We start from the raw sequence: 24612 nt of genomic DNA, 5'->3' as shown, positions 1-24612 counted from the left end.
ACAACTGCCACACAATAAAAGTATGAAATTTAAGTAAAATTATACACATATCTGATCACATCCTGCAAGCTTCTCTGTGACCTTGCTTAGCCATATTAGAAAATCCAGGTATCTGCTTTGCTGATAATTTAATACTCCTCAAATTTGTCTCACTTAAAGAGACATACACAACCTATTATTGACTTTGTGCCTAACATCCAAATGTATTAAATGAACATAAATATTCAGTTGTCCATTAACAGACAGGATATTGTGAAACTAAACGATGCAGGGAAACAGAAACATAGAATTTACACTGTAATTGCGCCACTGCATTTCTAAACACACAAAAACAGAGCAATGACATTAGCAGTCTTGCCACTCATGAGTGAGGTCTTGCCCTTGACAGCCAGAGGAATTAGTGACGGCCAAGTGACAGATGGAGCAGTGACAGAGACAGATGACAGCAGGAGATGGAGATGGTGACAGAGGGATGAGCTAGAGAAGGATGGATGGCCACATAATGCTTCAGCATCGCCACTAATTACAAAGTGAAGAGAGGAGTGACGTCGCTAATGAACTAATATTAATACTGAAAGTGTTGATAAATGTTGAGTAAAAGGATAAAATTTATGATTAGGAATGTTTGTATTATTAACTGCATCATAAATTTCTGAACAACTGAACACTGGCTAGTAATATATGCCAGCTGTTAAAAAGAATGATGTGATATGATAACATCTGAACACTGCAGAGCAGTTCGTGCAATCTCATGTGTGATAACCTCTAACCTTAGCACTGCTGGTGCCATGACATAATCACTGACCTCTGCAGGACTGAATCCACAACACAAGCTATTAAATACACACAAACAAACACACACACACACACACACACACACACACAGATCAGACCGCACGGCTCACCAGCTGTAACATATCGTAGATGGATTCGGTTGAGCGCTTGGAGTTCCTGCTCCTCCTAAAGGCTGACATGCCGGCAGGTCAGACAGAGTTCAACGAGAAGTCAGGTGTCCATTTCCTGTCCAGTTTTTACAGACCGGGTCGCTCCCATTCCTCTGTGCCACTCTGTGCCAGAGGGCTTTTGTTTTTTAACGTTCCTCTCAAACGTACGACCTGTGCTGGCCGTATGGAGGCTGAACTTGTCCACCCAAAAGTGTAAAAGTAAATGCCTGGCTTTTTAATGCTCACGGTGCACTCGCAGCTGAACAAATCATTACACAGACTGAATAGAACAGATTGCAATAAACAACAGTGCTCTCATGTCACCTTATCCTACAGCGTCTATCCAATCAAGTCTCTCTTTCTCAATCCACTCACAGCCTCTCCAAGCTCCCCTGTCAACTCCCCGTTTACACTCCCTCTTCTTTCTTAATGTCTCTGTCCTTGCTGTCTATCTCACTTCTGTCCAGGTGTTTGAGAGCAGCAAAGCAGCAGCAGCAGCAGTGTAGAATACAACATTAAAAAAACAAGATCAAACATCACATCCTCGAGAGAGAGAGAGAGAGAGAGAGAGAGAGAGAGAGAGATGGCAGAAAAGAGGGGAGGAGAAAGGAGGAAGGAGAGAATGGGGAGGTGAGGAAGCAGTGGGTGGTGAGAGCCAAACACTCCAACAGGAAAAGACAACAGGCATCTGGCTTCTCTCTCTCTCTCTCTCTCTCTCTCTCTCTCTCTCTCTCTCTCATGGCAGCTCACAAGTACTTCTGTCACCACACTTAAGAAGGACAGCATCCTTATCAAACAAAGGTAAATGTGTGGACGAGCTCAGTCTCAGGTTTTAAAATGAGTCTCTGAAATGACCTAAGCATTAACTCTGCATGCGACCAGTGCAATATAATGCAGTTTCAGAGAGATTACAAGATCAAAAAGGAACAAATCTGGACACCAATTTGATCAAAATGAGAGATGCCCTGATGCACTTCGTCAAAGCAGCTTGATGGAAATTCTGCAAATGATATTTGATTCAGGTCTGACTGGAGTTTCAAGTTCTCACACCATAATTGCTCCAATCAAAAGCCTGAAATTCACTTTCAACTGACACTCTTGTCAATCCAGTGTCGCAATACCACACCTGCTGCACACTCATTCCTGAGGAACAAGAGTTATGTAATGCTTTCAGGGATAAGACCAAGCCTTAATCCAAACTGATTTGCACATCTGACAGCTGAGATAAAAAAAAATGAATGTTGAATGTTTTCTTCCCCCCAACCAAGAATAGCAGCTGACATTTCCAAACATCTGTGATTAAAATCTTAATCATAAAACATTTTTGCCATAAAAACCTCAAGAATGATACTTAACCTTTGGTTAAGTTCAAATCTGGGACCTACTGCTTAGTTAATTACAAATGAGTTAGCAGCAAATGAGCATATACGTACACACTCACTGACATGCAGTACACAACACTTTGACCTCAGACGCGTGAAAACAATAACAGCTTAGGAAAGAATATATAAACAGCCAACTAGAGGCAGACAGAATGAAAGAGAGCCTAGACAGCAATACCTTTTCTCTAGTAAGTCCAAGTACATGCATTCGCTAACCTCCAAAACAAACCTTTTTACAAAATGTACCACATCCCTGACCCGCCCTTCAAAACAGAGAGGGTAGAGGGTGTAGGAGGAGCGTGGAGGCAGGCTCAAACCTGCTCACACACCCGCCAGCTGAAACCATGCAACTGTGAGAGCCAGGACAAACACAGATTACATATATCCACATACCTGGCACACGGAAACACAACACACACGTTTATGCACACTGGGTGCAATGCATTTTGATATGTAGGAACATACGCACGTAAATGTAAATAGAAATACAGCAGTTTTTATGGTGTGTGTCAGATCCCCTCCTCGGACATTGTTTCTTAGAGAGAACAGGCATGTACTTGTCCATGTCAGCGAATACAAAGGGGGAAGGGGAGGGAAGAGAGAGAGGGGAAGTTAGGTTTCATCTGAAATCAGGGAAACATGCAAATCCATAAATCCCTATGAGGAATGATGGGATATACGTCATGACAGACAGAGAGAGAGAGAGAGAGAGGGGGAGAGAGAGGGAGAGACTTTAATCATTTAATCTGAAGTGAAAGGATGATTATGTTATGACATGAGTCTTCACAAATCTATGTATGAGTATTTAGACTTTAAAGCTGTTGGTTCGTGGACTGCAAGCTTCTTCCTACAACTCCTGGAAGTCATGAGGATAAAGCGAGAGTCAAGACATTTTTCTCTCTTTCCTTAAAGCACTACCCGACATTGATAACAGAGCATTAGAAACTTCACTTTTGTACATTTAAACTGTAGACAACACTGTATTATCATATATTACACAAGGAATACAATCTAGAAATATAAATATTCCAATCAATATTGATAATCTCAATTGATTTATTTTGAAACAGATCTGTTTTAGGATGCATGCTCTGGCTTAGAAACACTATTGTTGTTTTGCAGACTTCATGAATCAGCACAGTGCTCCCTCTAGTGGAAGACTGTGAAACAACAGCAACAACTGGGACAAAGCTGTGACGCCTGTTTAGAGGGAAGTGAGAGGATGATTTAGAGATTATTATGGACGATTTAAAGTTTGTTATTTTAAGGCTAAAAATATACAGCACTGAATTTACAGAATTCATTTATTTAGTATTACATTTACAGCACTGATTCTTAGTAGCCAGAAACTACATTAAAGAAATACACTGCACACAGGGAGCTATTTAACCAGAATTATACCATCATGACTCAATCAAAACAAACCTTGATGAAAATTGTCCCCCCACCCCTCACACACTGAATAATGTATTTTCCATTTCAAATGCCCCTAAGCCAAACAGATAGAGGTTTGTAAATTATAACCAGCACTTGTCAGTGAGCCTGACTACACCTTGGAGAACACTGGCAATCACCGTCATCTCTATTATCGCTGTTATCCCAAGCAATCGTCATTTTATTCTCTGGTTGGCTTATCGTATTGAGGAGGTGGCTGTGTGCTTTGTCTAAAATAATGAACCTCCCTCCGGCTAGCCAGACACTCATTTATCTGCACTAAATGATGTGAAACACTGGAGAATGAAGTAATTAGAATGTGGGGATAATTAAAATTGTCCCACTTTGCCTCTTCTTCCTCAGTCTTGCCACCAAGTGACTGCAGGCAATGGGTGAAATGAGGTAAGACGTGAACCCCAGCACTTCTGAGCGTTTCCAAAAGAGGAGAGCAGGAGAAACAAAAGCCTAATCAACATGAAGAGGGAAGAAGATTAAAAAACAACAAAAAAAACAAACAAAACAGAAATGACATGGTTTTGTTTTGGAAGTTCCCAGGGAAGTTTTCGGATTGTCTTTGTTGACAGAGGAAGCATTCGAATGCTTCACGCTCAGGTCAGGGCTCAACAGCCGACTGCAGAGCTGAGGGAGCAGAGCTGTTTGAGAGCCAACGGCAGCCTGTGTTGTTTATGGTAATGAACAGCGGGGGGTACGTGAGGAGGAGGGTAAAGAAGGACAGGAAGTCAGAAGGAAACTGGAAGGATGGGGAAAAAAGAAAACAGGGAATCAAAAACAAAGGATGGCAGATAAGGAAACAGGATGATCAGACAGGACAAAGAAAAAAAACACTGAGCTGTCATGTTTGAGGATGTGGTCACATTGTTGCTCTGAATTACGGAGACAAAACACATGACAGTAAATCCAATAACCAAGCAAAGAGCAAGTAGAGGAAATGGAGGATGAATAAGGGAGGCTAGAACAGACAGCAGAAGGAAATTAGGGCAGAAATCAGACAGCACATAGTAGACAGGAGCATGTGGGTGAGAGAATGAAAGGTGAGCTGAAGATCATAGACGGCTCCTGTTTTTTCCCTATGTTGCCTTACTTGCAGGGTTTTTGTTTTTCCTTCTATATTTATGTGCATCAGCCTCTGATAATGAACCAAAAAGCACAAGCTAAGCATTAATCACTGAGGGCTAACATTACAGACAATGGTAAGCAAGATTCCTGTCATTATTGTGTCTCAAAAGGGATTACATTATTTCAGACAGAGGACCTGCACCTTATCAACTAAACATGATATTCATTTTGTGCTGACTGAGGATGTGAACTTGGCCTGTTTATACTTTTAAAATGTTTTCCTCACTTAGTGGTAATAGGATACTGCACTCAATATCCTCTACTGTTTAAAAATGCCCTGTAAAATCAATACAGTATAGAAACTTTAAAAGATTTAAATGGTTAAATACTTTAAAAGGGTGTTATGTAAAGATTACACGCTGTGTTTTGCATGCTGCGTCAGTTGTTTGAATAGATTTGAACAGTTTTTTTCTGCATATAATATTGCTATGAGCTCAAAATAGAAAACTTCTTTAAATGTTAATTAGGGACTGTGCTGACTTCCAGATAGTTTTGTTAAGTTTGGAATCACAAAATGTTTTTCTCTACATCATGTGCACTGAAAGAGACTTAAGCAGGCCTCTCATCCCCGTCCAGCCATCCTGGCCAAGCCTATCTGTCGGTATTTCTTTCATCTTGTCATACTTCCTTTCCAACTAATAATGGCACATTGGAGTCACAGAACCACCACTGTCCAACAGGACGGAGTCTAGACCGGAGCCGGCTCTGACCTCATCCATTAGTTCTCCCTCGAAACTGAAGCTCACTGACACATATCCAAGAGAGAACACAGCGCTGTCCCTTCCCCGTCCTCATCTTTTGTTCATGTCTGGGCTATCGACAGAGAGGTACAAAAAAAATGTTTCCGGTGGTTACTGGTTATCAGACATTGCCATGGTAATGGAAGTGACAACCGTAACCAAGGGAGACCGGCTGGCACACGGCGTGTCCCAGCAATCACTGCGGCCGACCCTGATCAGACCAGACATAATCTTAATTAGAAAAATGATGCTGCTCACTCACTCTTTCACTCACCTGTCTGTCTGTCATCTCTGTGCTCCAGAGAAACTCACACATTCAGCACATACTGCACACACATCTGCTCATGTGTTAGGACTGACGGGTTCACACACCAGCTACTGAACACACCACAAAAGACAGTCTTGTCAGCACTGTATAAAAACTCTTCTATTATTCATGCAAGAATCTGATTAAGATTACAATGTTCAACAACAGTATGTTATAGGATTCGACAGAAATTACAAATTTACTGCATGAATAAACAAAAGCAAGCAAGCAACTTCAAAGCAGTTGTGTGTGCGTGTAATATGGTGTAACGGCTGTGTGCACATGGCAGACCACTTACACAACTGTGTTTGTCGCAGATATTTTTTTGGTCCAAAAACAGCCTGTCCCTTTGCGCAAAGGTCACAATTATCACATGAGAAAAACCCTCTGAACATCTCCCAGCTTTTCAGACAATCTCTTGCCCTTTTTTGGCTTCATGCTACTTACTCAAGAAACAAAGATACATCTGACACAGCTGAGAGAATATTTCTATTAAGACCTGTCACACGATTTCTATATTCCTAAACACATGGACATCCAGAATGGTTGGGATTGTTACATCTATGCTACATCTGTGTTTCCTTTTCTGACAGATCTGTGATTAGAGGTGAGCCACACCGCCCCTGAAGCTAAACAAAGCAAGTCAGCAGGGTGAAAGATGGCAACACAACAATGCAGCTAATCAGCCACTTCAAACACTGACACTGATCCACAGGTGTCTCACACTCACACACAAAAACCCACATACATACACCAAAGCTGCTGCTCTTTATCTTTATCTTTATCTAGCAAGAATACATCCGACAGGGTGTGTATGATCCCCCAATCTTTGTACAACTAGACTGTTAATCCCCTGCTCTGTTGCATGTATGTGTCTGTGTGTTTGGCCTAGGGGTGTATACATATCAAAGATGTGTCTTTGCATGCCATATCCTACCTTCTGTCCAGTCCCTGCACAGGTTTTGTCTTCCTGATGATCTCCGGGGCTCTGCAAGGTCAGCCGGGGTGCTTCCTCCAAAGTATCATCTGGGCTCTCCACTGTCAACCCTGACACCTCGTCCAGGATGTCCTCTACAGACAAAGGATGTTTGTTGTATATTAAAGAGAAAGTTAAAGAGAAATGTGTGCAGGTTTCCCTCTAGATTTATGCACAGTAAGGAAACATCACTGCTCCATCAGGGATTGCTTTCTTCACCTTCCACCATTATAAATATAATGTAACAGCAACCCCCATGTAACATCACTATATTCTTCTGTGTCTCTTATTATGATATGACTACATAGTAAAATTGGTTATTATTCCATCCATATCCATGAGAAATTTCTAATTTAGTCTCCCCTGTGTTGATGGCCTCTTGCGTACACCCATCTCTTCTTAAGCATGATATCATCGATAACCTCCATCTGTCTGCTGAAGTGTTTTTCCTCCCTGTCTGACCCTTTGCATACAGCATATCCTACACAATGACAGCTCCACACAGCTGAAGGATTCATATTAATATTCATACTGTTCTGAGTCCCTGTATAAACAATGCCAGCTTGTCGGGCTGTGCACTGCGAGCCCCAATTTATAAGGAATACAAATGGTGCCCTTGCACAGATAAAAAGAGCAGGTCAGAGGAAAGCTGGCGGCTGCCTGCAGGTTAGTTAACAGACAGCATCCATGCATAATTAGCAGATCGCCCTATTCACCCTCTGCTTAAAAAAGACACATCACAAGCTGCTTTCTCATCGCAATAACTAGTGGGTTTAGAGGGTGTATGATCATATGAGACGAGAAACATGTATAAAAACTAAAAGGACGCAAAAAGGGAGCACAGTGCAGTTTCAGATTTCATGATATGAAGGGTAGTTTGTAGGGTAGTTTTCCATTGTTTTTATCCCCACAGATTTCACCATTTACAATATCTTTCTAACATGCTGTCAAGATATAGATACAGTAAGCATCAGCCTGGATAATGCACATCTGACTTTAACTCCAGTAGAAACATCTTTTGCATAACAGCATGAAGAACCTTAGGAGCGTGATTGGACTGATGCCTGTGACACCAAAAGGTCAGACCCGTGTCAATACTGGACTGAGTTGTAGGTCAAATGCATCAAAAGCAAGTCTAATGTCCACTCTTGACCTTCTCACTTTCACCTGATTTAATGGCCTTCAACAAACTGACAAACTGACAAAGAAGCTCTCTGGATTTGTCACTAGAGGACACTGTTTGTATACATAATGTAGTGAGGCTTGCCATTGTTCAAACCTAACAATAACAACAACTTGTTAGAGAGAGCAGGAAGCTTTACCCTGGCTCTGGGAGAAGATGTCTGTGGCTGGCTCCTGCTCCCCATCGGAGCGCCGGGGTGGAACGGAGCACAGCACCCGAGGGTCCAGCTGGGGCAGGGTGCTGATGGTCAAGGTCAACGCTTGGTTTACAAATGCAGCCCTCATATCATCCATCTGCAGGGCAGATGCAGGTTTACCATTCAGCAACAGGATCTCATCCCCTGCTTTCAAACCTGGCAGATAAGGAAAGGACAAAACAAAGTGATAAATGTAAAATGCAGCTTGTACAGGTAGCTCCTTAAAATGTTCAAAAACAGGAACTATATCCTTTAAAGAGGCTTAATTTTGAAGAGAAATACACTGCAGCAGAAAATACTGACACCGTATATATATAATAAGTGAAAGGATTATCTGTCAGGCCAAACAACCAAGCAACGAGCAGCTTTCCTTTCAAAGAGTGCTAATGTGTACAAATAATCTACACAAACTACTCTTCAATAGCAGCTCTGTGGCTAATCATATTGGGACTCTAACGTGTTCCAATACATTAAAAATGCATCTTTCCATGCTTGTTAGGCCTGAGGCTAATACTGACTTAACAAGACTGGATGGGTTTAAGAAGGAGGGTGCAGTGCCTGTCTATTCCTGTCCTATCATCGTGTATATAGTCAACAGTATGTAGCTCTATAGACCAAAAAGAATCCATGAACCTCACTCGAGCACAGCTTCAGTTTCAGGCTTTTTCTCTTGCCCCTCCTCTCGACCACCTGTGCCCCGGCTAAGTTAATTGAGAATTAGCACCGAATTAGCCGACCAATTAGCAGCCAACCTCACCCAATAAACCTGATTGGTTGTGACAGCTGTTTAGGGCTATTTGACAGCGGGCTCACCTGTTCTCACTGCAGACAAAGGGTTTTGGTTCTGTTAACACAGTCACACATGAGCACGTATTTGCTTGTTATCCTCTCCTCTCTCTTTTTATATCGACTACTGTAACAGAAAATGGCAGTCTTTCTGGGATATGGCTTTCATAATGTACTGAATGCTGCTATAAACAGACACACACACACACACACACACACACACACAGTTATATACATAGACACACAAGCCACACATTTAGCCCTAAGTTATGACCTAGTTGTCTGGGATGTGAAATGTCAGCTGTAGCAGAGTCTTTATTGGACAAAGAGAGATAACCCCTCCGGCCATATACTACTGTGTGTGTATGACTGTGTGTGTTTGGCTGTGTGTGTTGCATGTATGTGTGCTTGTGTAGGGAGGGGTGGGGGTGGGGTGCAGGAATTACAGTGAGAGAGAGAGAGGGAGAGAAAGAGATAGATAAAAGACCCTTTGGGGCTCCTTGTCCAGCGCTGGCCTGGTTTCTGCGTATACCCTGCAGAAATTGAAGCGTGATCTCTTTCACTCCCCATTCATTCTCCTCTCTCTTAGTAAAACACATGCATGCGCGCACACTAAGGCTCATCCCAGCATACACGTGGACCTACTAATGCCGTGCCTGACATACTTAATTCTGTGATTCAGCAAAATGTAGTGTAATATTTCAAGAAAAGATGCACTGTGTGGTCTGGATGCCACAAGCTTTTTCTATCTCTACTTGCCTATGGAAGTAGAAAGTCAATACAGCTCTGTCCTCTGGCTGCTACCAAGCTGCTAAACTAGCAGCTTTTAGATAGCTAATAGACTGGAGGACATAATATCACACTTGAGTAACCTTGGTCTGACCCTGGGGCACAACAATGGGTTATGTTATTTTCTATACATTAGTGTTGTATCTACAGAGCTGCCGCGTGTTTCTCAAACCCATTAGGGTCTCTCTGGCTTTGTTACAAGATAGGGACCAGTGAATGGGGGCTGATCTACAGACCCAGCTGCTCAAATAGCGGTCAGATACAGGCACAGGAGTGCTGCTTTTTTCTTCTTGGCTCTCAGGAAGGAAAAAAGCCATAAATTTATAGCTCCTATACAATCGTTTTATCTTTTATTTCATAGATCAAGGTTTTGGCACATCACGCCTTTTTATAAAAGCCAGTGATCATCAGACTAGTGTATAGGACAGGTGGATTCAAGCCATTTTAGACCTATTGATAAAAGCACCCAGGTGTTTTTTCTACTTTGAATTTTCACTTTGCTTTTTTATTCTGATGTTAGAGGCCTTTACTGGCTGCAAATGATCTCTCTGTGGACTGCATTTCTAAGTTGATGTTGATTTCCCTATGAATCCAGAAAAAGACAAGATGATCCATATAATTTAAAATAAAAAAACTCCTTTTCTTTTTCTTCATCTCTCCTCTATTTTGTTCTAAAGCACCAGCTTCAAACTAAAGAAATTTAGCTGTGCTGGCTCGAAAGCTGATGCGATGCAGTCACACAAAGCTGCACTGATAAGTCACGTGGGCTCAGGTGTTTCTTGGGTCAACTATGGATTTTTGTTTTTGTCTCGTTTCGACTGTTTTGTCTTCTGTGTCTGAATATCAACTCTCAGGATACTGAATGTACAGTACATTACACACTTCATGTCTGGTATGTGATTAAAAAACAAATATGTACCTTTGGCTGAGGCCAGTCCCCCTGCTTTCACCTCAGTAATATGGAGCTGCTGTGTCCCATCTTCATCTATAACAGCCACAGAAAAACCTGTAGACACAGATAATTAGAGATTTACTCATTAACTATTTTAGGCCTCTTTGAAATATTGTAATTTGACAGTGCGTGCTGCTGCAGCGTAACTATAGAGCGGACGGACGCACTAAAGGCAAAATGCACTCACACTGGGTCATCCCCCTTCAGTTATCAATGAAATCCATTACAAAATAATTTTGATACACAATGTAAGAGTATGACAGGGACTGAGTCCATCTAGTTCAGGGCTTTTGTCAGAGGCGAACATACCATATCCGATGGAGCAGGACTCAGTGTTGTCAAACCGGATCACCTTGGTAGCTTTAGGGCAAATCTCGATCTCTTTGTAGAGCTGCAAACACATGGAAATGATATATAATTGCCCAAAAAATGGAAGGAAAGCTGTGTTGCTGGATAAAGAAGGTCAAGGTCATGGTATCGCTCTTAATAAAGAATGGATAGATTCATGTATTATTCAGGCTCCTTAACAGAACAATTGCACTTGAAGGTTGTGGGGTCAAAATCCAGGTCAAGTCTGTAAAGTGAGTGGGTGCTCAGACAAGGGTTTGACCTCACAGCGGTAACAGAGCATAGACACAGCTGTGTGTACGAAGCAACAGACAGGAACAGAAGTCTGCAGTGTGTAATGGGCTTCACTGTTGAGAAATAATAATGTAATATCATAGACTAAGGATGAAAGAGGGTGAAATGAGTCACTGATCAAAGCAGGAAGATAAAAGAGCTCTTGAGGAAAAGAGCGAGTTGTACAATGGTTGTGCTTTGAGAAAGAGTTCAGTGTATCACCTACAAAGCACCGTCACAAAGAGAATTCGTTTTGGGGTTTACTGTGGCTCATTAATGTGGAGGTGAGGTCTTTTTCAATGAGTGATTGTTTACATGAATAATAAGAAAAGTACAAACACAGATGCACAGAAATGTGTACGGTTCATAGTGCACACACGACAGTTGGAATACTATTTTGCATAATTTATAGCATATGCTATAGTGCCTCTTTTGCATCCTGGGAATTTTCTATGCATTGCAAATCAAATCTGAGACAAAGTCATAAAACATGCACAAGCTCGCATCCATATCTGCCAAAAATGAAACAAAAATTAATTAATAATAGAGTGAAACCCCCAAAATCCAGATGGAGTATTGTGTCTAAGCTGAGAGCTGTGATACAACAAAAATACAAAAGCTGTAAAACGTGATATAAAATATTGTAGTTGCATGGTTATTCAGACTTGAGACTATTACAATGCAAGTTATTGCAAGTTCTTTGATGTGTGTTTCCTCACCAGATCAGAGATGTCGTCTTCAAGTTTGGGGACATACAAGAGCATTTGGTTATCAACCCATACTTTCAAACGCAGGTAGTGGCTGGATGGGTCTAACTTATGGGTCTGTAGGTAAAAAGACAGGAGGGAAAGGAGGGAAAAAACATATTAAAGGAGGAAACTGCTAAAGTGGCATGTTGCTTTTCAAAATAAGAGAGATTAAACTCTAACTTGTGATTTACTCTCCCTGTGAGTTTATACCAATTCTGTAACGTACTGTATTTTAAACTGAACAATCAAAACCTCATTTCCTTTACCATTACTACACTCTATAGCTTGTGGCATCCACCTACAAAAGGACACAGGCATGCATGTGTCAAATCATATATGTTATCCGCATATATCTGCATACATATATCACACATGGGCCATGAATTAAACGCTCCACTTCCTTGCGATGTGTTTATGGCATGCATAAACACCCACGCGCCCACATCAATCAGCTTTACGTGTTTTTCAACAGACCCTTAAAGTGGAACGTATACGTATCATTAGGCATCATTATTCTGGTGCGTCTCTGTCTGAGGCCAATTAGAGAAAAGAGGAGATGAAGTGGGATGAAAACCGACAAGACTGTGTGTGACAGTAATGTGAAGTGTGTATTGTAAGGTAAGAAAATGACTAAGAAAAGATCTGTGACATTGTCAGTGTGGGAGCACAGGCGACATCTACATACTCATCCTTCTGTCTTCCTAGAAATACCAGTGACAGTCTTATATCTCAGGTATTCTCAGATTCATATATTCACCTCTGGTAATCTGCATCTAATTATCCATGTTGTTTTCCCGTTACCCTGAACTGAATTTTAAAAAGCTGACTTTTATTTACTTGCCTGTCTTTAGCTGTCAACAGACTATAAATGGTAAAACTTATGTAACCACTTGAAGTATTCTAATCTTCCCTCAACAGAAATGTGTGTGATTTTATGAGACTCTGTGCTCAACATTGCCTGTGTTTGACAAACCTGTTAAAATGAATTATTTGCAGCTCGACTGGGCAAACTGTACATCACCTGTCATTCCAAATTGTTGAACAAGTGAGTAACGTTTAGTCTGTAATTATCACCCTTACACGCAATGTGTCGTACAGTATGTGCTTAAAACTTTCAGAAACAGACTTGCAGCTAATAAATAGTTTGCAGTAACTTAACGTTTGTACTGCTGCTGTCAGTAATGGCTCACCTTGCAGTTGGCGCTCAGGACTTCCAGCACTGTCTCACCAGGCTGTATGATGGCCAGGACGGGCTGATTGTTCGGCAGACACACCCAGGAGGGAGTCAGGTAATCAGGAACCCAAATGTCGCTGTCTACGTTCTGCTGAGGAAGACTTTTTACAGAGCCTTCTCTCTCTTTCTGAAAATATAACACACACACACACTCATTGAGGGTTTGTGCTTATTAAAATTATTCTATTATTCTGTTATCCACAGTTAAAATTACTAAAATCACACAGTAATCCCCCTAATTCATCATTATTTTTCTTCTCGCTTGTAAAAGAAACTAGATTTGCTTGGACTGATGAGACTAATATGATGGAAATCTGCGGTGGCCTGAAAGCAGCGGGAGATCTGATTACAAAATCTAATTCATCCGTGTTGATGAGAGCCTCTTGATACAATTGTCTCCCTGTGTGGGTATGTGTTACACACGCGTGTGCACTTGTTTCGCCATGGGTGTGTGTGCATTCTGTCCAAACCGTAGCCTGTAACCTTTAAGCCCATCAGGCCTGACCTCCGACAATCTGGCAGCCATGTCAGCCTCTCTCCTCTCTCGTCCGTCTCTTCTATTCGACCTCACACTGTCTGTCACTGATACCTTATCACCTCCTATCAAGTAACAGCATCCACATTTATTCTTTCATTCCTCTGTCGCTCCCCACAGCCCCCCCACCCCCACCCCTCACCTAATCACTGCCTCTCCTTCTGGTGCCCCTTCCCCTCTATCTGTGCATCATTCCATCATCTCCCTCCTCCCCATCCTTCATTCACACCATACAGTCTGCTGTCAGTTAACAATCTGGCCTCCTGGTCCCTGTTTAAATGAATTTAGACTTGGCTGTATCTGTGCCTGTGTGCGATTCTCTGTGCTGGTTGGACAGAGGGTGAATAAGAGAAAGGAAACCAAGGGAGCAAACTATATGCAGAAGCACATTTTTGTATGCACAAACACACATGCGCATGTTCACAAACACAAACAAAATACAGACACACGCAGTTATACTGAAAAAGACACACACGCACATATTTTCTCAGACAGACAACAGACCGGGGGGCCTACAGCTAGTACCTCCCCCAACTCCCTGAACTCCCCAGCCCTGCTCAGCACCATCTGGCTCCCCTCCTGGCCCATCTAGGATGCCTCTGCTTGTGGGGGCGGTACACTAAACTCTCCTTCTATCTCATTCCCTTCAGCTTTTTTTGCCATCAGTGGGATTCCCCAGAACAAACAGAGAATGAAAGCTGGGACATGTCCATCAGATGCAAGCATTTGGGACAAATCTTGCTGGAAATACTCACCGAGATCATCTTTGCTACTGATGCAGCATTTCCAGCTCTACCATACTACAAACTGAGGTCTTTTTCTTACTACAGCAAGCATTTCTTTACTGTAATCCCATTCCCTGCCAGCAGAAGTTGGGCGTGGGTGGAAGGAAATCAATCTCCCATGGTGCCACTGGGGGCCTCCACAGTCAGAGTGGGTTAGCGCTAGCTAAGTTTGCTTCTATCTGCTGAGTTCAGACAAGAGGCCTGTATTCCCTCTCCCCCTCATCGCTGCTTTCCCTCCACCACTTCTCATAAAATATGGAGCTGGCATGCTTGTCCTTGCACAACTGAGGGGTAATCAGACATTTTCCTTACAGTTCATTCACCAGACTGCAGTAAGGCACTGATGGAAGCCTCGAGTCATATGGTGGCCTTAGATCATTTTGTTTTCTTTGGAGAGATATTATTCATTGTTTTCAATTGTCTGTAAAATGTGGTCAATACGACAGATACAACAGAGCACAGATGGTGTGAAACCGCCAGGTCCTTTGGTACCAAATGGCTGCATAATTGGTTGAAACATCAGAAAGCTAATGATCTGAACATATCAGATCAAATTTGTCTCAGTGGGCTTAGCAGAAAGAAATATCCTTCCAGTCAATAGCCTGTGATGCTGATAGAGTTGGCATTGCCTGAAGCAAATGAAAAGAAGACATGGGAATCTGTCAACACTGATCTGGAAACAGACTACAAAGACGGTAAAGAATAAGAATACAATAAGAATAATAGCATTATTAGAGGGGTCAGTAGTGAGATCCAAGTTAGTCCTGCAAACATTTGTGAAGCAAATAATTTGCTGACTGATGCAGGAGGAGAAACAGCTACAGAAAATGAAAAAGGCTGTTTACTGCATCTTCCATAAATAAACTGATAACACTGGAGGAAGAGATTCTGCAGCTTTTTAAGTTTTATATAAGTCTGCAAATCTCCTCAATCACTCTTCATCGAGGAGAGAAGTGGATGTCTGAAAACATTAAAGCAGGAGCTTGAAAATGACCTAAAAGAAATGCTCAGTGATGCGGAAGGGTGCAGGGATTTTGTGCTTCCCCCAGATAACCTGCCAAATGAAGAGCCGGAGCACCAAAAGGATCTCAGTTAAGTGAAAGGGGGTGGAAAATCCAGCGATGTTGCTGGCCTCGGGGTCTTAAGAAGCCCGTAACCCATTATACAAGTACAAAGGTTCATCAGATGCCCCAGTGATTTTTATGTTGGATTATGAGAAAGGCAAACAATGACAAGGAATTAGCCTACAGCTACACAAGCTCTGGTTCTCTGAAGTGAATGCCAAACTAAGAAAGGGATGAGGAACTTAGTGTTTAGCCTTGGGAAGATTACTACTGTAGAGATATAAACATTCACTGTATCTTCTGTGGCCTTTGTCATCTTGTTTTGGCTGCAGGACGGTCAAAAACCGCAATGGAAGCAGAGACAAGTTTGGGCCAACTTTAGGTTACATTAACCATCTGGTATGAGTTTTAAGACAAAAAAAAATAAATAAATAAATAAATAAGCCCTCTGGAGAGTGTCATCAGCCTAATTCAAAGAAGCTGAAGTTAAAAGTTTAACAAGTTCCAATTATACATTTTTTAAAGTTTAGTTCATTTTTGATTTTAAAAGGGACAGATATAAAATAACACACATCAACAAATGCCAAAGAGGACACAGTTCCACTATGGTCCTCACTCTATACAAAAAAAGTGCATTTTTATTGTCTACTTGTACATTTGTCAAGGAAAGATAGCTGAGCTCTTACAGATTTCTCACTGGCGGAGTCTTCAAACATGCGCTCCAGGGGCTTTCTCACAGGCTCCATGCCATCAACGAATACCTGCAACCACACAAAGTACAGTGCATTGCAGCTGCATCCAAATTTAACACAGAGCAGTTCTTATGTTTGCAACTACAAAGGACTAAAACCAACCATCTAAATAAAATGCTGTTTAGGACTAAACTTGGGTGATCACCAATATTCATTTTCACCAACAAATTCTTGAGTCAAATTTCCAAAAGTTCAATACATAACCTCTCTCTACCTATGTCCCCAAACTCTAACAAAATTCTACTAGTAAGCCAATGAATACCTGGTTAATGGAGGGATGTCCCTTGGTCTTCCTCTTAGAGGTGGTGTCCAGCCCCCAGAGGGAGGAGAAACGGCTTCGACGTTTACTGAAGGTACGCGGCATGGCCTGGTTTCGCCTCCTGATGCTGTTTTCTGTACGGGCCGACACCTGCGACAGTGATAACGACAAAAAACATCAATTCAATCAAGAGGGTATTTGAACCTTAATTAAGGACAAGCTACCTAAATGATTATTTTTAGAAAATATGTGGACTTCTTTGCAGTTACAATAAATCCTTACCCACTTACATCTTCCCTACTCAGCTTGTCACTGTAAGTTTATATTAAGCATTTGAGAGACATCAAAGCAATAAAGGTCTGTGTAGAGTATACATACTGAATGTATATATGTAATCACACAACTGATCAGTTGCATTTAAGTGCTATTTAATCCCCATTGGGAACTTTTTTTTATCTTTTCTTATATCTTTGATATTTAATGCTAATTTCATGCTTATGCTTTGTTAATTATTTAACCGGTGAGCTGCCGTTCAAACGAATGGATTGAGAAAAAATGTGACTCAGTGACTATATATGTACACTGCACACTGAGAGCAGTTGCTGTCTGTGTTTGTACTACGAGTCACTTCTTGCATAAATAATAATAAATGCACACTGCGACATGTAAACACACCAACACAAAAAGTCACACATTTTCAGCATCCCAGTGTGTGCTACTGGCACATACTGAACACTTTTCAGCCTCTCGTCTCCGTCAGTGACCTACTACACATGTATGGAGAAACCACTCTTGGCATTTCTGGGTTAATTCACATTGAACTACTGGGCTAAGAGCAGCTCTGACTCACTATATGGTACACAAATACTTTGATGTAGGTTTGTGCTGTATGTACACACACACAAGCACATACTGTAGTCATGTGGTTGTATGCTTACTGGTCTCCTCACCAGTCACTGCTCATCATGAGACACACATACTTCAAACATAATAGGTCAAGCTGTCTTCAAGACTCTTCTTATGTAACCTGCATGCAAGAGGCCTTTTCACTGCCTACTTTACTACAATGTCTATTTTGTACTGTAGAAAGAAATGGAACAAAAAGAATTAGAGACCAAGGAATAACAGCTAACCTTTATTGTTATGAGTCTTATTAAGAGTTTTTGTATTGCACTCATTAATTAACAAGTTCTATGCTTTATTTTGTTAATGTTTTTAATTGTTATTTAGGTTTATTTATATATATATACATTTAGTATAGTTGACGTGGCACATATATGACTGTCCTAAAAATGTGTCCATTTGGAGCAGTATTTATCTAATGCAATAATAAAAATTAAAATCTTGGAGAAAAAGGGATGTGATCATGAAGAGGGGAGGAGGATGGGAAAGAGAAAGAGATGGCGAAGAAAGACAGTAGGGAAGAAAATAAGGTAGATAAGGTGAAGGAGAGAGAGTATGAGGGAGATAGACACAGACAAAGGAAGTGAGGGTGTAGGCAGTAGATGGAAGGGGGGGGGGCAGAGAGTGTTAAGCCTGTTTGTGGGAAAGTGCCTCAGGGATGGCAGCTTACTAACGGAGTTTGTATTGATCCACCAATCGCAAAAAAAACAAAAAAAAAACAAAAAAAAACACCATCAGCCTCTGATTTTGTCTATGTGTGAATGTGTGTGTTTGGTATATCCAGTGGCCTGTTTGTATGAAACTGGTCTACAGAGATAGCATTTCCACCACAGACCCACGTGATACACAGCAGCAGACAGATCATTCCATCAGTGGTTGTGTTTCATTCTGAACATTTTTAAGAGCAGTCAAGGTGACAGCACGCGCACAGTCCAGAGCGCTGTGCTAATGACTCAACAGGATAAAGCAGTCAGCACTAGCAGAGGAGAACAAATTGTCAGGATGCTTTGTTCTCATCTTTGTGTCAGGCTTTGAGGACAGTTTGTGAAGAGAATGTTCTGAATGTTGTGAGATAAGGACAGTGTGTGTAGGTGTGTAAATCTCTATCTTTTTGTACATAGGTATTTGTGTGTATATATTATCCAGGATAAAAAGATGAGTGCAAGTCTCCTAAGTGAGGACAATTTTGTTTGGTTTTTATTTTCTTAAAAGGCTAGTTTGATTTGGATTACACTTAAATTACAGTTAGGTCTAGGTCAGGGTCTAATATAAGACATAAGACCTTTTGGCCAAACTGCTTCAGGTCAACTGTGCAGGATTTCTTAGAAAGACCAAAATAGAAGCTATTGTGCAAAGCCAATACAGAGCTGTTCATCACTCAGCATTCCCCTTTCTTCTTGCTACTTGCTTGTCCAGTAGTTTTATGTTTTAACCTACAGCTACGTACAGTGTGTATTAGTTTGTGCATTTGTCAGGCAAGCAGAAATTCTTGTTTTTAGTAGGACTAAGTGACAAGACGTTCACTGTAACAGCCAGATAAACACACCCACTCAAGCTGGGCTGGTATTGACGGTGGGTAATTAAGGACTTCTCACGCAATGCCTACTGGAGCATGCAGATACTCGTGGGACAGAGTTTTGGATTAAGGAGCTTTGACTAGGTTTAAGAGTAAAATTACAGCAAGTTGTGGAGGCAGTTGAAATGAGTAGTCAGGATGTGGATTCTAAAAATGTGTGGGCATGAAAGTGAGTGGGTGTTATGGGCATTTGCAGTCATACCAGTGCATGGAAGGAAGAAACAGAGAAGATGCCCAGTCGTCCCATGGCCAGTTTGGTGGGACGTGAAGCGAAGCCCAACAGGCGTTTGGGGTTAGGGGGCTCGCCGCCCTGCAGGCTGGCCAGGTAGCACCGACAGCGGAACAGATCCATGTGAAACCGCTCCAAGTTCTGCTCCCACAAGAAGATCTAACAGAGAGGGAAACATGTGAGAGCTGTGAAATGAATTGATTTGTGATTATGTAACAGAAGCAAACTTTATTAGATCCACAACGGTAATAGAGAGAACAGAAATATGCATAAAAGATGGCTCTGTATTAGGTGGTTATTTGGTTGTTTCAGGAGGAGTGAGATGTGGGAGTGCTGAAGCCCCTGTGGAGAGGCATTACTCACCAACACAGCCCCCACCAGTTGCCAACCTGCTGTGCTATGTGAAATGTATCACAGGGTGGGCCGTGGGAGGTGAAACACAGGAACACATACACTCACCATGCAACCTAGACTTAATTTGCACGGGTTCCTGCTTCTACTATTTGTTCCAGGCCTTAATACAAAATCAACTCAGCTGCTCCTTCTTTGAGTATTGAATTCAATATGGATCCCAGGCCTGTCTCTTATGTAAACTCATTTTGTAGATTCATGTAGTCCTAGATACTCATCTTGAAAGAAGTCAGACAATTACATAATTGACGAGTAAGGTTAAAGCTTTTTTACTCCTTTCATCCTAAATTTTTAGTTAATGGGCCTTTAGAAAGAGAGTTTTCTCAGAAATGGGAAGTACTCTGCATTATTAAGATTAACCACTTCCAGGTGCTTTTTATGTAATAGTTGTCTTTGGTCTTCTTCAGCCAAATGCCACACACACAAAGAGGCTCACACAAGGAGGCTTTTTGTTGCCGAGCACATTCTCAAACTTTTCTGCAATGTTTACATACAATGCTGCTTTGACATTCAGCAGCAACTCCAGACTTGCATGGAGTGAGAGTAAAGCTATAGGCTGTGTTCCATTGAAAGTGAACAAACCTGAATCCTAGAACGGCTTAGAAATTTCAGCTGTGACTTGTCTCAAACCAGCGATTAAATATGAAAGGATTAGTGAGATATTTCAGGTTCACCTGCCTGGTTATGTATGCACCACATATGTCTCAACATGTGTTATGAATATTCTGCATTCTGCTGCACTTGCATGCGTTTATAAATGAGCACCAGTTGGACTATCTGAAAACATCTGTCGTTGCAAGTAGTCCTTAAGAACATTTTGTGTGGATGACGCCATGCAATAAAGATGATTTATCGCTGAGATGCCGGTGTGTGAGTGCATCAGTGCAGTTCAAAGGTACAAAGATGTGTATCTGTAAATCCCCTTGGGTGTTTTCTCTTAACTCAAATGGAAGTTAAAGAAACTCAGTAGACATGAGATCACAAACCTGTTTCATATCAGCATCACATGGACATAAAGTATGACTAATTTGCAGTAGGATAATATGAAAATCTTAGTTATTACTGTATGTACAACTTTAATCTACTTCATTATTTCCATTAGATACAGTAATTCAGAGGTCTCAGCTCCCCTTTTGCCCCTGTCATCTTTTCAACATGACTGCTTGCTCGCCTCCATACCTGCTCCAGTATGGTCTTCCTCTTCTTGGCGTCGGTGACGGTGGACAGCTGCATGTCTCCCATTTTCTTCATCTTCTCATCCATGTCGATCTTCTGCTCCAGCTTGCGGATCTCGGTCCTCAGCAGTCGCACTGTGTCCTCCCTATGGTGCTGCCGGGCGAGAGCAGCGGCACATGCAGAGTGGATCGCCGTGATCCAGTTCTCCAGTTCTGTCTGGCCTGACGTCTGACAGCGGAGGGAAAAAGGAAAAAAAAAAAGACTGGTGAGAATAGGTCAAAGAACTTAAGAAAACAGGTCACAACAGCAAGAAAAGGAAATTAAGAAACTGACAGCTAAAAGAATTGAAGTATGAGTACCATTATTAGCCTCTGGTAGAGGGTGGTCACCATAATCTCATCATCATTTTATTACTTATCTTCCCATTCATTCACTGAATGTCACTGTGGACAGCTGCCATGAATATAAATAGACACATTTTAATATTACACAATGGTCACTGTGGTGGATCACTGTCACAGTATGACAGTTTGGCCTTTAAACATGTCAAACATAAAACAAACACTTGGACACAGGACTGGCTTATCTCAAACACATGGCTAAATGTCATGTACTTGTGTGCCAAACACACACACACAGAAATCCCCAAAGAAATAGTCTCTTCTCATTCCCATCCATTTCTGCCTTGCTTGGTGATCTGCTGACTTCATGTAGTCCCAGAAAACAATGAAATAATTTAAACAAACTAGACCCAAATGATCTATTAGACTATGAAAAATCACTGTTGTTTCAGCCTTGACTGTGTGTTTGAGCAAGCTACTTCCCACACACCTTTGTTTTGATAGCAACAGAACCGTTATGTCACATGGATGTTTTAACTACCAGTTTCTCTCTCACCTGGAAAAGGAAAGCGTCTCCCACTGAGTTGCTGAGGCAGAAGACAAAGTCTTTCTTGGGATGTTCAGGTACGGCCTGGACAATGCTGTTCTCCACCCACAACGCGTGTTTAGGAACACTGTTATGGTCGATACCTGAACGGCCATCTGACTCATACAGGAAAAGGGTGCAGCCTTGAAGACAGATGGTGGGGAAAAAAGAAACACAGGAAAAGATTATTTATTACTGATGTCACATTAAATGTACTGGTTTTACAATTTTATCTTACTTTGTTGAATCCAACTAACAAGACAAGGTTTTGCAGTGCTACACTGCAATGATATACAAATCTAATGTAATCAGAACAAAATCTACAAAACACACAAACAAACCACAAAGGAGAAATACTAGGAGACCATCAAATCTATTCATTTTAGTGGGGGATGGATGGGAGATGGAAGCAGGCTGGAATGCAACTGCAGATGCTGTATCTTATGCATTCTGAGAGTACGAGATTGGATTAGACACGGGTGCCTCCGTAAAATTAAATTGTGATGAGGTCGAGGAGAGGCAATGTAAGGCCACACAGAAGAGGCTGAGAGAGGACAGCAGAGGTGACAACCAAGGGCATAGACTGTGTTAAGACTGATGTGATTACAGTCTAACAAGATGGAGAGAGCGGCAGATCAAACCAGTTGAGGTCAAGTTAAGATGTTTATCTGAATGCAACATTATGGCTGCATGATTTCGTCTCTTTTTCCCTCATACTTGGCTATATTAGTCATGAAGGGATATTGTGGATACCTAAATCTTAGATTGGTTAGATTTCAGATGCAGAAGCATTTAAGATAGAAAACAGTGTGCTCTTTTGAGAACTCATGAGGAGCATCTTAAACATGAAAATATGAGAGTCTATGCAACACCTTTCAGAGAAACCCAGTAGTGTTTCCACTTGCGTCTCGTTGCAGGTTCCACCTTCTTGTTTTTCTTATGAACCAGGAAGTTCTTCACAGCCAGAGCCCCTGCTTTCCTGACCGTGCCTTGTGCACAGCCGATCAGAGCGTCCGATGGATATGCACTGCTGAGTGTGCCGCTGCTCTGCTCATCACTCACAGCGGAGCCAGCCTCCTCCGTGCAGTCCCGACCCTGATGTGCCTGAGGAGAGTGATTGACAGATGAGGGGATCAGAAACGGTGAATCTATCATACATATAACCCATGTTTTGAAGAAAATGAGTAACTAACCCAGGCTTGATTGTCCAACTCCTTCCGGAAATTCTCATACACTCCTCCCCTTCCTCCTTCGCCACCTCTTCCTTCTCCTCCCCCTGCGCTGCTGCTTCCGCTGTCGCTGCCGTTGAAGACACTGCTCTCAGTGGCTGAGTACACTGAGAAAGAGGCCGACATGGCCTTGCAGCGCCGTGACACCAACTCTCCGTCCCCGTCTATCTCCGTCGTGACGCCATCAATGCCACTGTCGCCATACTCACTTCCTTCGCCCAAAACACCAGAGATGTCCTGTCAGCCAGAAATACAGGGTAGAAACAGGACCGATTTATTTACGGATTATTCATTTAGATACAGACATTGATATATTTGAGCAGAACATCTGCTCACAAAACTACGGATAAAGGTAACAGTGGAAATGTCCTACAGTGGAAATTGCATGAATGACCAATCTGCCAGTCTACAAGGGGTCATAATGTAAGAGGTCATTTCTCTCCAACTGCAACAATCAGCCCGACAGCTTATGCTGCATGAGGGGTTTGTGGGTTTATGTTTGTGTGTATGTATGTGAGTGGGTGCATCAAAATGTTGTTTGTGCACATATTTAGCCATGCAATTCTGCTACACAGAGGCTTTTCACTTAGAACAACTGGTTTTCTGTGCTTCCACACTTTTCTTTCAGCAAACTGAAACTCCCTCTGTTCTTTTCTCTTTGTTTTGCTGTGTTGTCGATCTATTTATATCCAGTCTAACAACCCCCACAGCCTGGCTAGATGAATTTATAATGAGCACTTAGGGTGCTCTGCTATCCAAGGGTGCTTGGGGGTTCTGGAGATGGGTTGAGAGAAAAGCATGGTTTGCTATTTTTTCCTTATTATTTGGCAACTTTTTAAACAATGACACATGAAAATTACAGAAAACATATGAGCATTCTTTATTCTACAACTGTTGTTTTGTTTTTGTCCGTTGAATCTCTCAGTGACTGGCCTCTTGATGATGCATTAAGGTGACTTTCCCTTCAATTCTGATCAAAATGTCAGCTTGTGTGTATTTATGCATGTAAAGACAGTGTATCAGTGGTTAGTGAATGGGGCATGACAGATATGCTTTAATGCTTTAATTTCTGGAGGGAGAATGGAGGAACCAGGCCACCGACAAATAGCCCCACAGCCACTTTCTGTCTGACTCCTTATAATCCCTTTCCCCACTACACAAATATACACTCATACTTGGATGTGCATACATGTAACATGCACACACACACAACTGCAGAGCATGAGCACACACAGGAAATGTCTCCAGCTGTCAACAAAATGTTAATTGGTGGATTGACTGGTCCTCTGTCATGCCTGTGTGAACCCTGCGAACTTCCTGGATACTACTGGTAAAC

The 24612-nt window shown here is 41.8% G+C and overlaps 1 protein-coding gene across 9 annotated transcripts in view; it reads right to left on the bottom strand.

Annotated features, from left to right (window-relative positions):
* Positions 1-24612, bottom strand: part of tiam1a (TIAM Rac1 associated GEF 1a) — a 70374-nt gene that overhangs the window by 9968 nt on the left and 35794 nt on the right. For 3 of the 9 annotated variants that reach the window (XM_018691148.2, XM_018691149.2, XM_018691147.2), the window contains 13 exons: positions 23241-23513; positions 22920-23151; positions 22018-22190; positions 21124-21348; positions 19507-19692; positions 16829-16975; positions 16501-16575; positions 13387-13557; positions 12167-12271; positions 11136-11217; positions 10794-10880; positions 8243-8455; positions 6882-7015 (listed from right to left, as the gene is read on the bottom strand). In XM_018691148.2, the coding sequence (XP_018546664.1) occupies positions 6882-7015; positions 8243-8455; positions 10794-10880; positions 11136-11217; positions 12167-12271; positions 13387-13557; positions 16501-16575; positions 16829-16975; positions 19507-19692; positions 21124-21348; positions 22018-22190; positions 22920-23151; positions 23241-23513 (2103 nt within the window). Of the gene's footprint in view, positions 1-905; positions 1415-2504; positions 2662-6881; positions 7016-8242; positions 8456-8817; positions 8995-10793; positions 10881-11135; positions 11218-12166; positions 12272-13386; positions 13558-16500; positions 16576-16828; positions 16976-19506; positions 19693-21123; positions 21349-22017; positions 22191-22919; positions 23152-23240; positions 23514-24612 lie in introns of those variants that run through there. The other 6 variants (XM_051078490.1, XM_051078488.1, XM_051078489.1 and 3 more) reach the window with 6 other exon arrangements.

This window comes from Lates calcarifer, linkage group LG20, assembly GCF_001640805.2.
Source record: "Lates calcarifer isolate ASB-BC8 linkage group LG20, TLL_Latcal_v3, whole genome shotgun sequence".
In the NCBI taxonomy this organism is placed as follows: Eukaryota; Metazoa; Chordata; class Actinopteri; family Centropomidae; genus Lates; species Lates calcarifer.
Note: the sequence above shows the minus strand (reverse complement) of the source record. Positions and strands in the feature narration are given on the sequence as shown.